General features: G+C 45.4%; 1 protein-coding gene across 4 annotated transcripts in view; it reads right to left on the bottom strand.

The window, feature by feature from the left end:
- The window catches only part of LOC141148237 (uncharacterized), a 122420-nt gene that overhangs the window by 96560 nt on the left and 8835 nt on the right, over positions 1-17025 (bottom strand). For all 4 annotated transcript variants that reach the window (XM_073635487.1, XM_073635488.1, XM_073635490.1 and 1 more), the window contains exon 2: positions 11594-11841. In XM_073635487.1, the coding sequence (XP_073491588.1) occupies positions 11594-11841 (248 nt within the window). The remainder of the gene's footprint in view (positions 1-11593; positions 11842-17025) is intronic.

The raw sequence follows: 17025 nt of genomic DNA, 5'->3' as shown, positions 1-17025 counted from the left end.
GGGGGGTGCCATACAAATGTCCCCCACACTTTTCACATATTTATTTGTAAAAAAATTTGAAAGCCATTTATCATTTTCCTTCCACTTCACAATTATGTGTCACTTTGTGTTGGTCTATCATATAAAATCCCAACAAAATATATTTAGGTTTTTGGTTGTAACATGACAAAATGTGGAAAATTTCAGGGGGTATGAATACTTTTTCAAGGCACTGTACATTTTGTATTTTTTAACCCGGGGAGTATCTGATTGCTTTTGGGGAACCTGAAGATTTCTTTTCCGTTGCAGCAAATAAAACCATGCTTTGTAAGAGTTGGTGCCTTCACCTGGATAAACTGAGGGTTTAGGTTTTCTTAATGGACAGGCATCTTTATCCAACCTATGTAACTATGGCGTTGATTTACTAAAGGGTAATAGACTGTGCACTCTGCAAATGCAGTTGCTCCTGAGCTTAGTAAATGAGGAGAAACTTCACTTTACAAAGAACACCCAATCACATGCAAAGGAAATAAAAAAACAGTATTTTTGCTTGCATCTGATTGGATGATGTAAGTCAACAGAACTTCCTCTCATTTACAAAGCTCTGGAGCAACTGAACTTGCAAAGAGCACAGTCTATTTCCATTTGGTAAATCAACCCTTGTGACTTTGATCTGTGTAAAATTTAGTACATCTTGAACTTTCCTTTCCTTATGCATAGCCCACCTAGATGCCAAGGCGAACAAAGGGGTTGATTTACTAAACCCGTAGAGTGCACAATCTGGTGCAGCTCAGAGACCAATCAGCTTCAAACTTCAGCTTGTTAAGTTAAGCTTTGACAATAAAACCTGGAAACTGATTGGTTTCTCTGCACAGTTGCACCCGATTTTATACTCTTCAGTATTAGTAAATCTTCCCCAACATGTGCTATGACATACACTCTGTGTGCAGGAGATACCTGACAATGGCTGGGAAATGCCTGGGAAGTGACGTCACCCATAGAATTACTTTGGGGCTTCTGTTGTTGGCGGCCTCTTCTACACATGTCTATACACAGAAGTTGCCATTGACAACTCAGTTTGGGATCGGACTGGAGCAGCTGCAGAAAAGGTATGCATAGTTTTTTTAATTTTAAAAGTACTAATACTAATATTAAATACTAAATTCTCAGGTTTTTTTTATTTAAAAATAACAAATTTGTTATACTTACCTGCTCTGTGTAGTGGTTTTGCACAGAGCAGCCCTGATCCTCAGCTTCTCGAGTCCCTCCTGGCCCCTCCCTCCTGCTTAGTACCCCCACAGCCAGAAGCCTGCTATGGGGGCACCCGAGCCACTGCTTTATGTGTCCATTCATGCACTGAGCCGCAGTTCGGCCCTATCCCCTCTCTCTCCTCATTGGCTCACTGACCTTGATTGAGAACAGTGAGAGCCAATGGTGTTGCGCTGCTGTCTCAGCTAATAAGGAGGGAGAGTCCCTGGCAGCTGAGACTCTCTTGCAACATGGCTGGATCTAGATGGGGCTCAGGTAAGTATTAGGGGGGCTAAGGGGGGCTGCTGAGCACAGAAGTTTTTTTTTATCTTAATGCATAGAATGCATTAAACTGGTTGTAAACCCACTTAGTAAAAATCACGCAATCCCCTGGCTTTCGTAATACTAAGTGTCCTGTTTATGTGCTTTATTTAAAAAAAAAGCCATTCTATACCTTATTTAATAGCGCCGCTCAGCGCTCATGTGACCAGCCGGCTCTCCTCTCTCCCGATCTGACAGCTACAGCGGGTGGGGCCGAGATTGCCCCCACCCACCGCCCAGTCCGCCCTTTGATCGCTCTGTGTACTGATCCTGCAGATTCCTGAGAGATGTAAGTAGCCTAGGCCAGAATGATGGAGGGGGCAGGGCTAAAATAAACAATTTTTAACCACTTGCCAACCGCCCACAGCCGAATGACGGCTGCAGGGCGGTTGGATAACTCTGGGATCACGTCATATGACGTGATCCCGGAAAACTGCTCCCGCGCGCCCCCCCGGGCGCGCACACAGGAACATCCGTGTTCGCCGGGTCCACGGGACCCGGCGCAACACGGATCACGGTAAAGGGCCAATGACAGCGGCCCTTTACCATGTGATCGCTCTGTCCAATGACGGAGCGATCACGAATGTAAACAAAAAGGGAAAGCAGGGTCATCAGGAGGTTACAGCTCTCCTTTCCTCACACCGATGCAGCGTGAGAGGAGAGGAGAGCTTTACGGTGCCAATCAGTGAGTTTTTCTACATTTATAAGTGCCCAACAGTGCCACAGCAGTGCCCAACAGTGCCACAGTAGTGCCCAACAGTGCCACAACAGTGCCCAACAGTGTCATCTGTTCCACAACTGTGCCACATCTGTGCCACCTGTGCCATCTGTACCACCTGTGCCACCTCTGTGCCACACCAGTGATAATACAGTGCCACACCTCTACCACACCAGTGCCACCTGTGCCCATCAGTGCCACCTGTGCCCATCAGTGCCACTTGTGCTCATCAGCACCACTGCAGTGCCACATCAGTGCTGCCTGAGCCCACCAGTGCCGCCTGAGCCCACCAGTGCCGCCTGAGCCCACCAGTGCCACCTCTGTGCCACCAGAGCCACACCAGTGCAACCAGAGCCACACCAGTGCAACCACAGTGCACACCAGTGCCACTAGAGTGCACACCAGTGCCACACCAGTGCCCCATCAGTGCCATATGTGCCCATCAGTGCCACCTGTGCCCATCAGTGCCAACTGTGCCCATCAGTGCCACTTGTGCTCATCTGTGCCACTGCAGTGTCACATCAGTGCCGCCTGTGCCCACCAGTGCCGCCTGAGCCCACCAGTGCCGCCTGAGCCCACCAGTGCCACCTCTGTGCCACCAGAGCCACACCAGTACAACCAGAGCCACACCAGTCCCACTACAGTGCAACCAGAGCCACACCAGTCCCACTCCAGTGCCACATCAGTGCCACCTGTGCCCATCAGTGCTCATCTGCACCACACAGTGCTGGGACAAGGCCATTTGGTGCCCAGGGCGAAGATGGCAAACTGCGCCCCCCCCCCCCCCATTTTTCATTCAGATATCCCCGCACAAAGTCAAGGACGTTGTATGAAAACCGGCGGGCGGGAAGTGGTTAAAACGCATTTTTTTTTAACACAAAGTTGTCCATTTATACAATATTTCTAACACATAACATGTACATACCAAAAATGATACCCCAAAATAGATTCTTCTACTCCTCCTGAGTATGGCAATAGCACATGTGTGAGACTTCCACAGCCTGGCCACATACAGAGGCTGAGTACAGCCGAGTATGGCTGAGCATGGCTGGGTATGGCCGAGCATGGCTGGGTATGGCAGAGCATGGCTGTGTATCACAGAGTAATGCTGACTATGACTGGATATGGAAGGGTATGGCTGGGTATCACCGAGTATTGCAGAGTATAGCGGGGTATTGCAGAGTATGGCGGGGTATTGCAGAGTATGGCGGGGTATTGCAGAGTATGGCGGGGTATTGCAGAGTATGGCGGGGTATAGCTGAGTATCACAGGGTATTGCAGGGTATTGCGGGGTATTGCAGAGTATTGCAAAGTACTGCGGGGTTTTGCAAAGTATTGCAGAGTATTGCGGGGTATTGCAGGATATTGCAGAGTATTGAACAGTGTTGTGGAGTATTGCAGAGTATTGCACAGTATTGTGGGGTATTGCAGAGTATTGCACAGTGTTGTGGGGTATTGCAAAGTATTGCAGAGTATGGCTGGGTATTGCAGAGTATTGCACGGTATTGCGGGGTATTGCAAAGTATTGCGGGGTATTGCAGAGTATTGCGGGGTATTGCAGAGTATTGCGGGGTATTGCAGAGTATTGTGGGGTATTGCAAAGTATTTCGGGGTATTGCAGAGTATTGCACAGTATTGTGGGGGTATTGCAGAGTACTGCACAGTGTTGCGGGGTATTTCAGAGTATTGCGGGGTATTGTGGGGCATTACAGAGTATTGCACAGTATTCTGGGGCATTGCAGAGTATTGTGGGGCATTGCAGAGCATTAGGGATGGCTGAGCATGGATGGATGGATGGCTGGATGTCACTGAGCAGCGCTGTGGGCACTACACATCCAGCCCACAGCACTGCGAGAGGGGAATTCTGGGAGGACGTCATAGTACGTCCTCCCGGAGTTAAGCAACCACCCTGTAGCCGTCATTAAACAGCAGTGGTGGTCACTGGTCATTAACCTCGCCTCAGCCTCCTCCCCTCCCCCAATCCAGCCATTTATTAATCTGTTTTTTAGTGTTTACTTACACAAGTTCAGACTCAGAAGTTCTGAGCCTGAACTTGTGTAAGTAAACACTAAAAAAGAGATTAATAAATGGCTGGATTGGGGGAGGGGAGGAGGCTGAGGCGAGGTTAATGACCAGTGACCACCATTGCTGATGATCTGAGTCAAAACACTGGCAGTGGCACACACTGGCACTGCAATCGTCTACCTTCGCTTCTTTCCAGACTGAATCCAGCAGCAGCTACTAGAGCCAGCCAGCCAGCCAGGCAGGCAGCAGCGCCTCAGCTCAGCTCGGCTTGCTGCTTGAGGTGACAGCGCGCCGACACAGCTCCCGCCTCCCTGCGCGCCGACACAGCTCCCAACTCCCAACTCCCGCCTCCCTGCGCTCCTCTGCATCCTCCCACCTTGCCTCCGGCCATGCGTGATGTCACGGCGCTGGCAGGGACTACGAGACTCCTCCATGGGGGAGTAAACTGTAAGAGTGTAGTTGTGTGCTGAGGGAAGGGAGGATGCAGGAGCGCACAAAGGCAATTTGTACAGTGCCGCTGGGCGCTGTAAATGCACTTGACTGTAGACAGTAGTTGTACTATTGTACACACTGGCGGGCGGCGGCCGTGGCAGAACGTCACCTGCAGGCTGCGCCCCCTCTCCTTATAGCAAATGGTACCGCCCAGGGCACGTGCCCCTTCCGCCCCTGCCTTGTACCGGCCCTGGCGCCACATCAACCTCACCAGCCACCAATATGGCAAAAAAATTATTTACGGCCGAGGAGGCCTACCAGCGTCTCAGCATGACCAATGAGAGCAGCGGGGAGCTCTCTGAGTCTCTGTCTGATTCGGATTCAGCCTATGAACCCGTGACAAGCAGCGAGTCTGATACAGAATCGGAAGAGGAACGTGTGCCCGTGAAAAGAAAGCGTTCTGGCATGGAGCAGCAGCCTACTACCACCTCGAGCGCAGTGCCATCCACCTCAAGAGCTGTGCCGTCCACCTCAAGCGCAGTGCCACCGCAACAAAGGCCAGGTACCAGTAAAGTAAAATATATAATGTAGCAGCGCTCAGTCCATGTGTATAAAGGGATAATGTACAAATGTATGAACACACATATGTGTGTATAATCAATCAATGAAAAATCAATCAGTAAGGATAAATAGACAAGTGGAAACAATGTCCAGTAAAAATAGTCCAATGCTATGTAAAAAGAACGAAGTAAAGTCTATAGTATATAATCCATCGATGTTGTTAATGGATGTGGGAGTCAAATGGATCTCTGTACATCCAATACCCAGGGCAGCTTCCTGTTGAGTGAAGTCAGCTCTCCATAACAGACATGAAAAATCAAAAAGAAAGCGCCTTTTAAGTATCAGGATTTATTGTAGTATAAAAATCACATCAAAGCACTTACATATAAGCTGGTGAATGAGGACTTCCAAGAAGAACTAATCCCAATGTCGTCAACCATCCAGGTGTATGTATGGATGAATAGGAGCTGGGCGGATGGCCGCGGACCTCCGCTCGGAGACGCCGGCTGTTGTGCGGTAGGCAAAGGGGACACTTCTGCGTTCCAACAGGGTCACGTGGTCGGTGACGTCAATCAGGCAGTTCTAGTAGCTGGGATCCACTACACGTTTCTGAGCATGGGTCTTAAGAGAAGTAGATTTGGGCATCAATGTATGTCTTTAAATTGGTGTTGTGCGTTAAAGCATGCTGGTATGATGATGGCTGAATTGTCTTCTCAATCTGACAGTCACCTGTCTCCATGTGTTCATCTCTAGAGTGAACACATGGAGACAGGTGACTGTCAGATTGAGAAGAAAATTCAGCCATCATCATACCAGCATGCTTTAACGCACAACACCAGTTTAAAGACATACATTGATGCCCAAATCTACTTCTCTTAAGACCCATGCTCAGAAAGGCGTAGTGGATCCCAGCTACTAGAACTGCCTGATTGACGTCACCGACCATGTGACCCTGTTGGAACGCGGAAGTGTCCCCTTTGCCTACCGCACAACAGCCGACTCCTATTCATCCATACATACACCTGGATGGTTGACGACATTGGGATTAGTTCTTCTTGGAAGTCTTCATTCACCAGCTTATATGTAAGTGCTTTGATGTGATTTTTATACTACAATAAATCCTGATACTTAAGAGGCGCTTTCTTTTTGATTTTTCAGGTACCAGTAGAGTGTCCTCTCAGCCACAAAAGGATAGAGGCCATGCCACCTTTCCCTATGCCCTTCAAAACCCCCTGTGGCTTCCCCCTCATTCCGGAGCAGCAAATATCCCCCCTTTTACCGCCCAGCCAGGTGTCCAGGTGAACACCGATGATTTTGTGATGCTTGATTTTTTTAATTTGATTTTTACCAAAGACTTAGTATCGTCCATTGTGGCCCAGTGCAACCTCTATGCACAGCAGTACATAGTAAGCAACCCTGGCTCTAGTTATGCCCATCCCTTTGAGTGGAGAGAGCTTACCATAGAGGAATTTAAAATTTTCTTAGGCCTAACTTTTACAATGGGACTCACAAAAAAAAACGAAATGGACTCATATTGGTCAACTAACCCCATCCACCACATGCCACTCTTCTCTTCGATAATGCCAAGATCAAGATACCTTATGATTTTGCGCTTCCTCCACTACAATGACAACACCCAGTGCCCTCCCCGAAATGACCCAGCATTTGACAAATTATTCAAACTTCGGCCAATCCTAAATAATTTCGTTGAAAAATTTCCCCAATTTTATACCCCCGAACAGAATATTTCCGTAGATGAGTCCCTTGTAAAATTCTCCGGCAGGCTCAGCATCAAACAATTTATCCCCAGCAAAAGGGCCCGATATGGGGTAAAAATGCACAAACTTTGCGACCGAGCCATGGGGTACATTTACGCCTTCCGGTTGTACGAAGGGAAGGACACCCAACTGCATCCCCCTGAATGTCCAGAATATATTGGAGTAAGGCGGCAAAGTTGTCTGGGAGCTTGTTTAGCCACTCCTTGGAAAGGGGTACCACCTTTATGTGGATAACTTTTATACAAGTTTGCCCCTCTTCCGCAATCTTCACAGGAGAGACACCCCAGCATGTGGTACCGTAAGAAGGAATAGAAAAGGCTTCCCGCAAAAACTGGTCAATGAAAGGCTACGCCGAGGGGAGACGGCGTCTTTGCGGAACCAGGAGCTATTAGCTGTTAAGTGGAGGGACAGACGAAACGTCCACATGCTCACGACAATCCATAATGACACCTACGTGGAAGTCCCAAGAAGAAACGGCCCAGTCCAGAAACCTGATTGTGTTTACGATTATAATTTGTTTATGGGGGGAGTGGACTTCAACGATCAGATGATTGAACCCTACCTTCCCACTGGTATAAAAAAGTGTCCATTTATTTTTTCAGTTTGGCCATGTATAACAAATATGTTATTTACCAAAAATCTACAGAGAACCCCGTATCCTATCTGCACTACCAGGAACAAGTAATCTCCGCCACTTTGTGCCCTGAAAGCCCACCAGAAATTATTCGCTCTGATTCCGTGAGCAGACTCCACGAACGCCACTTTCCTGACAAAATCCCCCCCAGTGAAACAGGCCAGAGACGTCAGAAGAGATGCCGGGTGTGTTCCAGAGGAGGAATTAGAAGAGACACCTCATTTTATTGTCCCCAATGTCCTTCCCAACCAGGCCTCTGTATAGGTGAATGTTTCCGCCGTTACCATACTTCTCTACATTATTAGGGAAGTATGGTAAACGTAATTCTCATTTCCTGTCATTTTCCTCCACACCCCTTATGCCACTGCGCTGAACTGTACATACCTCTGCCTTCTCTGGAATCGACCCTGGCCTGTTATACGACCAAACTTCTGCCTAACGATAAACATACCTCTGCCTTCTCCGGAACTGACCCTGGCCTGTTATACGACCAAGCTTATGCCTAACGTTAAATTGTACCTACCTCTGCCTGCTCTGGAACTGACCCTGGACTGTTTGACCACGTTATTTGCCTGCCTCTTGGACTGATCATTTACTCTGCTATGCTAGTGGGAACACAGGGGTATCACATATGTGAGGGGCTCCAGAAATGTTTTTCTGGATGAAGAAAACTAATTTTTTAGTTTTCTCATTCCCAGATTTAGGATTTGGGTGGGAGAAGCCTCTACCCCTGTCCCCATTCTTTCCTGGCCTGCTACTTGGGCCATGTTCCTGCTTACTACCAGGACCAATATTTTGGCACTGCTGGCAATGTCTCTACTTGCACTGACCCTGGACTGTACAAGGACATTATCCCTGCCTGTACTATTGACAATATTCCTGCCTGCTGCCTGGACAATTCCATTCACTGTCGCTGACCATGTCCCTGCCTGCTGCCTGGATCAGGGCTCTCCTCCTGTGAACAACTGCACTACTAAAACCACAGGTAATCTTTTGTTTACCCTTTGCTCAGCAGAATGTATTTTAGGGTGTAATTCTTGGTATGTTCATGCTATGTGTTAGAAATATGAAGAGCCTTCAAAAATGTGATAGATCGTAAGGAAAATAGATGTGTACTTTATGCTCCTAGAACGCCTAAATGTGCTACTTCAATGTTGTGCCTCTGTATGTGGGCAGGCTGTGTAAAAGTCTCACACATGTGGTATCACCATACTCAGAAGGAGTAGCAGAATATATTTTGGGGTGTCATTTTTGCTATGTACATGCTATGTGTTGGAAATATCTTAGAAATGGACAACTTTGTGTAAAAAAAATGTGTTTTCATTTTTTTTCCACATTTTCCAAAAACTTCTGGAAAAAAATGAACTGTTCAAAAGACTCATTATGCCTCATAGATTATACGTTGGGGTGTTTGCTTTCCAAAATGGGGTCACTTTGTGGGTGTTTCCATTGTCCTGGTGCTCCAGGGCCTTCAAAAGTGTAATAGGTGGTTGAGAGATTAGATGTGTAATGTATGCTCCTAGAACGCCTGAATGTGCTACTTCAATGTTGCGCCTCTGTATGTAGCCAGGCTGTGTAAAAGTCTCACACATGTGGTATCGCCATACTCAGGAGGAGTAGCAGAATATATTTTGGGGTGTCATTTGTGTAATGTACATGCCATTTGAGAGAAATAACCTGTTATAATGACAAATTGGTTTGAAAAAAATAAAAATAAAAAAAATCTTAATTTTGCAAAGAATTGTGGGAAAAAATACCAACTTCAAAAAACTCATGCCTCTTACTAAATACCTTGGAATGTCTATTTTCCAAAAAGGGGTAATTTTGTGGGTATTTGTACTTGCCTGGCTTGTTAGGGTCTCAAGAAATGAGATAGGCCTCAGTACATCAGGTGTGATCAGATGTGATCAATTTTCAGTGATTGGCACCATAGCTTGTAGACTCTATAACTTTCACACAGACTAAATAATATCCACCAATTTAGGTTATTTTTACCAAAGATATGTAGCAGTATAAATTTTGGCCCAAATTTATGAAGAAAAATTACTTATTTGCAAAATGTTATAATAAAAATGAAGAAAAATTATTTTTTTTTACAAAATTTTCGGTCTTTTTTCATTTACAGCACAAAAATATAAAAAACCCAGAGGTGATCAAATACCACCAAAAGAAAGCTCTATTTGTGTGAAAAAAGGACGAAAATTTCATATGGGTATAGTGTTGCATGACTGAGTAATTGTCATTCAAAATGTGAGAGCACCGAAAGCTGAAAATTGGTCTGGTTAGGAAGGGGGTTTAACTGCTTGCTGACCGCCGGCCGTCAATTGACGGCCAGGCGGCGCAGCTCTCGTGGCGGGCGGGCATCATATGACGTCCTCGCTTTCCTAGGCCACCAGGGGGCGCGCGTGCGCCGCCGACGGCGCTCGCGTGCGCCCGCTGTGTCACTAGGCACCCGGTGCGCGTGCCCGGCGGCCGCGATGTCCGCCGGGCACCCGCGATTACCGGTAACACAGCAGGACCGTGGATCTGTGTGTGTAAACACACAGATCCACGGTCCTGTCAGAGGAGAGGAGACCGATGGTGTGTTCCCAGTACAGAGGAACACCGATCGGTCTCCTCCCCTAGTGAGTCCCCGCCCCCTACAGTTAGAATCATTCCCTAGCAACACAGTTAACCCCTCGATCACCACCTAGTGTTAACCCCTTCCCTGCCTGTCACATTTATACAGTAATCAATGCATTTTTACAGCACGCATCGCTGTATAAATGTGAATGGTCCCAAATATGTGTCAAAAGTGTCCGATGTGTCCGCCGCAATATTGCAGTCACGATAAAAATCGCAGATCGCTGCCATTACTAGTAAAAAAATTAAAAAAAATAAAAATGTTATAAATCTATCCCCTATTTTGTAGACGCTATAACTTTTGCGCAAACCAATCTATATACGCTTATTGTGAATTTTTTTACCAAAAATATGTACAAAAATACATATCGGCCTAAACTGAGAGAAAATTTGTTTTAAAGAAAAAAAAATGGATATTTATTATCGCAAAAGGTAAAAATTATTGTGTTTTTTTTAAAACTTGTCACTCTTCTTTTGTTTATAGCGCAAAAAATAAAAACCGCAGAGGTGATCAAATACCACTAAAAGAAAGCTCTATTTGTGGGGAAAAAATGATAACAATTTCATTTGGGTACAGTGTTGTATGACCGCGCAATTGTCATTCAAAGTGCGACAGCGCTGAAAGCTGAAAAATGGCTTGGGCAGGAAGGGGGCGAAAATGCCCTGTATTGAGGTGGTTAAGTACCCAGTGGTCAAGTGGTTAAAAAGGATAGAAAAAAAAATCTAACATAATTTCCCATAGTTTTTGCTTGGAGAGAGGGGGAATTAACTTCCACTTTGAGCTGTTACAGACCAAAGAAATAGACTTACTGGCAGGATCAATAGTAGTATAACTACGTTAAGATGGGGGGTGGGGAGTCGGGTTGGAAGGGCTCAGAAAAAATAAATGCTGTGTTAATGCTTCTGACAGACTGTATTATATGTCTTTTTTTATTTTGCCCACTGCTTGTTCCAGTTAGCATGAGCTGGGCTTTACTCCTACATTCTTAACCCCATATTATATAGTAGAAGACACCTATTGTAATTTCCCGAGGTGGTTAGCCGTCGGTGCGCTGGCTAGTAGTGTCCTCTTAGCATCTGAGCAGGCATACAGGTAAAAGAGAGCCGGCAACTCAATCTAGCACAATAAATGAGTTTATTAATCCAGGTGTAGCACAAAACAATACAGGGCTTACGCGTTTTGGAGTGTACCCTTAACCATAGCTAATAACCCATATAGTACAATGCTGTAACTCCATATGAACTCAAATCTATCTAACACTATATATTACTTACCAGGTAATCCATTGGAGTGTGTAAGGAATTCCTCTAGACAGGTCCACTCAGTGTTTGTAGAGAACGAGTGGCACAGAATGATGGGTGAGGACTTCCAAGCTAGAGTTTTCCAGTCAGGAGGATGTGAAATATAGCAAATAGAGGCACCGGTGATTGAAGTCTTTGATAGAAAATCTCGCAGCCACTGTATCTCAGTATTCTTGTTCCAGAAGAAAAATACTGGGTATTTGTTTATTTGTTCATTACTGCTAAAACAGAGGAAGAGAAGTATTAACCTTAATAAAATTAGGACATATTATAGGGTTTAATTTAACTCAACAAATTATCAGCACCTGGGCATCCTACCCACTGCCCCAGACTTACCATTCCCAAACCCCCATTGCTCTTCCTGCATCCCAAACCAATATTATCTGTACTTACAGTGATAGTAAAGGATCCTTTGTTTTTAATTTTTATAAAAAACATGTTATCCTTACCTGCTCTGTGCAGTGGTTTTGCACAGAGCAACCCTGATCCTCCTCTTCTGGGGTCCCCGATGGCACTCCTGGCTCCTCCTCATCTCCAAGTGCCACCATAGGAAGCCGCTTGCTATGGAGGTACCCATGCAGACTCAATCCATGGCCAGGCTGTGTGCATCTATTGGCCCCGCCCCCTGCTCCCTCTTCACTGGATTTGATTGACAGCAGCAGCAGCCAATGGCTGCCACTGCTACCTCCATGCCCAATGGGGAAAGAGAGAGCAGTGCTGCTGCTCTTGACCACATTGCTGGATCGAGATCAAGCTCATGTAAGTATTTAGGCGGGCTGGGTGGGGGGGGGGGGCGAACAGAAAAGATTTATCACACTAATGCAGAGAATGCAGTATGGTAAAAAAATCTTTAGCTTTTACAATCATTTTAACATAGTTTTGACAAGTACCCGCTCCCACTTCTGGGTGAGTTTGGCTCCTCTCCTCCTACCCCCTCAGCCAGCCCAATGACAGATTGCAGTGCACTTCACGCAGGTGCAGTGGAGAGCCGGCTGTGAGGCCGCAAGGCTTCACTGACAATTTTGGAAATGGTGGCGGCAGCACTCGAGAGCCGATTAAAAAATCAGCTTGGGTGAAGATATCGCTGGATTCCTGGACAGGTAATTGTCCTAATATTAAAGGGCAGCTACAGTATGTGTAGCTGCTGAACTGCTGAAAATTTCTGCAGAAGCCTGGAGCTCCTCTTTAGTACCCCCACCCTCCTAATCACTGTTTGCTATCTCACCACTTCCATCTCTTATAACTCCCACCACTTTGCACACCTGCCCAAAGTGATAGCCATGGGCAGATTATTTGGATATGGCTAGTAGAACCTATATATGGCATCCAGGTTAGGGTGTATTTCAGAATGTTTCCTGCTACACCTTCAAACCTCCATAATCATCATCTTCTTCTCAAACTCAATAAAGTCTTAAAGTTACATAATGATACACTGTGAGCAGGCAGATATTTTATTGCAGAAAAGACACGCAATGTCTCTTCTGCAATAAAGCAAAATCACCCATCTGCTCACAGTGACCCCATGATGTATGCAGAGGTCAGCTTACAGCGGCCAAGCCGACCCGAAAAGATGCCAGAGCTATGAGAAGGTGAGTATTCCTCCCTAAGCTGACCATAGATGGGTTGTGTGACAGACCTAGCAAGGACAGAGGCTTTTGGAGGGGACTGAATGCCAGCCTCTTGCCTACCGATTATGGGCCCTGGCATTTGGGGGAACGGTGCTCTTTGTAAACTGTATGCCTGGGGCCCTTGAGGTGGCGTTACTTAAGATTCAGGTCCATGTCCCCCAGACTCTGGGGACCCAAGATATGCCATATTACAAATAGTGACTGAGAAAATATATCTTGGATTACTTAAAATGGGACAGTAATATTTATACACAATTTCCCCCAGGATATATGTAAAGGCTATTCTTGGTTTGTTTGATTCTGAACTCAACATGTTAATTGAAAGAGCTGATCACATTGGCCTCTGTACAATGTAGGAAACGGGCCGACTCCTAGTGGAGCTCCTGCTGTTGTGAGAATGTCCTGTGTTTAAACTTATGTTAATGTATCATCTACTGTGTGAAGCTCGGTGACAAGTCTGACCTGTAGTGAAATCCTGATTTATCATAACAATGACCAGGCTGCTTAAAGGGATTAGTTAATGAGCTCATGCTAATTAGATTTCTGGTGAGAGGTTGTATTTTCATCCTGCTGTATATATTTGTGTGAGATCTCAAAATAGATTCATTCCTGTTTGACCCTCAATACAGAGCCTCGTCTTGTACTTGGGGGGAGAATTATTCGTATGGGTTTCTTGTTTGGCTGATTGGAGTGTTCGGTAGCTGCCTTTGTGTTCGGAAATGGAATGTCCTAAATGGCTTTAACCCCTTTCATACTCGGGGTGTCATTACAGGTTGAAATTGGGTGGGTTCAGTAGGGTCCAGCCAAATTTCAATCTATCTAGGGCCATTTCTGATCAAAAGAATTCAATCTAATGATCATCTTCTCTTGAACAGGCTTGCTGAAAAACTTACCTTTGATCAGTGCTACAGCCAATTGGCTGCAGCAACGATCAGTTTATTCTGACAGTGGAGGAGTCCCCGCTGCCAGAATACAATAACACAGTGGAAAGGATTCCCCCATCCACATCGATTGTGTAGATGGGGGAATTGGTTCAGCCATGTATTACCAGTTTTACTTTAAATCTAGAGATGTGCACAACGGAAAAATGTGTTTTGTTTTGTATCCATTCGTTAAGTAAATAATTTTGTTTCATCATATTTGTTATGTTAGAATGATTAATTTTTTGAGTTGATTTAATCACTTCCCAACCGGCGCACGCCGATGTACGTCGGCAGAATGGCACAGCTGGGCAAATGGACTTACAGGTACGTCCATTTGAATTCCCCACCGTGCCATTGCGTGCGCGCCGTCCGGGAGCTCCATGATTTGGGTCGCGGGTCCCGCGGACTCGATCGCCGCGGGGACTCGATCGCCGCGGGGACTCCCGCGATCGCCTCACGGAGAGGATGAACGGGGAGATGCTGATGTAAACAGCATCTCCCCGTTCTGCCTAGTGACAAGTATCACTGTTCACTGCTCCCTGTCATCGGGAGCGGAGATCAGTGATGTGTCACACACAGCCCATCCCCCCTACAGTTAGAATCACTCCCCTAGTACTGACTTAACCCCTCCCCGCCCCCTAGTGTTTAGCCCCTTCACTGCCAGTGTCATTTACACAGTAATCAGTGCATTTTTAATCACACTGATCACTGTATAAATGACAATGGTCCCAAAAATGTGTCAAAAAAGTCCGACATGTCCGCCATAACGTCGCAGTCACAATAAAAATCGCTGATCGCTTCCATTACTAGTAAAAAAAAAATTATTAATAAAAATGCCATAAAACTATCCCCTATTTTGTAAACACTATAACTTTTGCGCAAACCAATCAATATGCGCTTATTGCGATTTTTTTTACCAAAAATATGTAGAAGAATACGATCGGCCTAAAATGAGGGAAAAAATGTTTTTTTATATTTTTTGGGGGGTATTTATTATAGCAAAATGTAAAAAAATAATGTGTTTTTTCAAAATTGTCGCTCTTCTTTTGTTTATAGCGCAAAAAATAAAAATCGCAGAGGTGATCAAATACCACCAAAAGAAAGCTCTATTTGTGGGAAAAAAAAGGCGTCAATTTTGTTTGAGAGCCACGACGCATGACTGCGCCATTGTCAGTTAAAGCGACGCGATGCCGAATCGCAAAAAGTGCTCTGGTCGGGAAGGGGGTAAATCTTCCGGAGCTGAAGCGGTTAATATATTAGGATTTGTTTCATATATTAGTTGTTCGGAATTGATTCATATTTTAGTAAGCTATTTCAGAAGATTATGCACTCTGAGTTATCCCTGCTAGTCCAACACACAAAAAATATGTAATGAGGGGATTGGATGATATTGACTGGAGTCGAGTGTATCCAAAAGTAACAAATTGATTGAAGGGGTTGTAAAGGCAGAAGGTGCATTCTATGCATTAATATAAAAAGCCTTCTGTGTATAGCAGCCCCCCCTAACACTTACCTCCAGCGATGTCCATGAGTGTCTCAGCCGTCTGAGATTTTCTTTCCTGATTGGCTAAGACACAGCAGTGGCTCCATTGGCACCCGATGCTGTCAATCAATTGTCAATCATTCAGCTAGCCAATCAGGGTTGAGAGGGGGCGGGATCGGGTCGGGGCTCAGTATCTGAATGGGTACAGGGAGCTGTGACTCAGCTTGGGTGTCCCCATAGCAAGCTGCTTGCTGTGGGGGCACTGAATAGGAGGGAGGGGCCGGGAGCACAAAAGAGGGACCTGAGAAGAAGAGGGTCAGGGCTGCTCTGTGCAAATCCACTGCAACAGAGCAGGTAAGTATAACATGTTTGTTATTTTTATAGGAAAAAAAATGAGACTTTACAATCACTTTCATTTCAAATTTAAAATACATTTCAGATTAATTTGTTATGTTATGATTCGGAGATTCTAACGGATCCACCTCCACCCAACCCAAACACAATAAGTAGTGATTTTCACTTTTATACCTTACTGTATTTATTACAATATGTTTCCATCACATATGTAGTGCATTTTTTATAATAATGAAAAAAGTGAATACAACATAAAAACGACATGGATCTGAAACAATTTGGATCATTCAATATGTCGTTATGCTGTTTTGGATGCTGCACGCATTTCCAAAAAGCTCAAACTATTGCATCCTGTCATCCAAATGAAACAAATTAATTTGTTGTTTTCATTATACTTTATTTCAGATTAGTTGAAATACGATACTATTGTGATTTGGAGATTTGTATACAGTACATCCGAATCACCAAATAATGACAATTTGGTCCAAATTTTGATTTATAACAAAACGAATCACACATGTCCATTCAAATCATAAGCATTCTGTTACGGTTAAATGTACATTGATCTGGCGCTGGGTTTTACCTCCTCTTTGAGCTGCGTGGGTTCCGGCCAATCCGCCCTGAACCTGTGGCTTAGTGTACGCTGACGCCAGACCCTTCTGTTCCTCTGGAGTTTGCTTTTCTGGGTATTCCTCATTCTGGTTGTTGTTTGATCCTGACTTTGTTATCAGTGTTTCCCTCTGACTTTGCTGTATATTCCCTTTGGTTTCTGTCAGTGTTTTTTTTTTAGTATTTGCTATCACTGTTTGTTTCTTTCTCTGCTTAAGCTCCTGTGTGTACCCCGTGTCCCTCCAGAGTGCTATTGTGCCTGCATGGGTGTGCTAGAGAGCCACAACCTGAGGGCTGCCATGCAGCGAAACACCCACACCACCAGTGGCCCTAGAGAAGACCGGGTAGCCCTGCGACTGTGGCACACCACCATTCCATGTGGTCACACTGCTCCCACATCTGTGAGGA

Source organism: Aquarana catesbeiana, linkage group LG06 (genome assembly GCF_042186555.1).
Source record: "Aquarana catesbeiana isolate 2022-GZ linkage group LG06, ASM4218655v1, whole genome shotgun sequence".
In the NCBI taxonomy this organism is placed as follows: Eukaryota; Metazoa; Chordata; class Amphibia; order Anura; family Ranidae; genus Aquarana; species Aquarana catesbeiana.
Note: the sequence above shows the minus strand (reverse complement) of the source record. Positions and strands in the feature narration are given on the sequence as shown.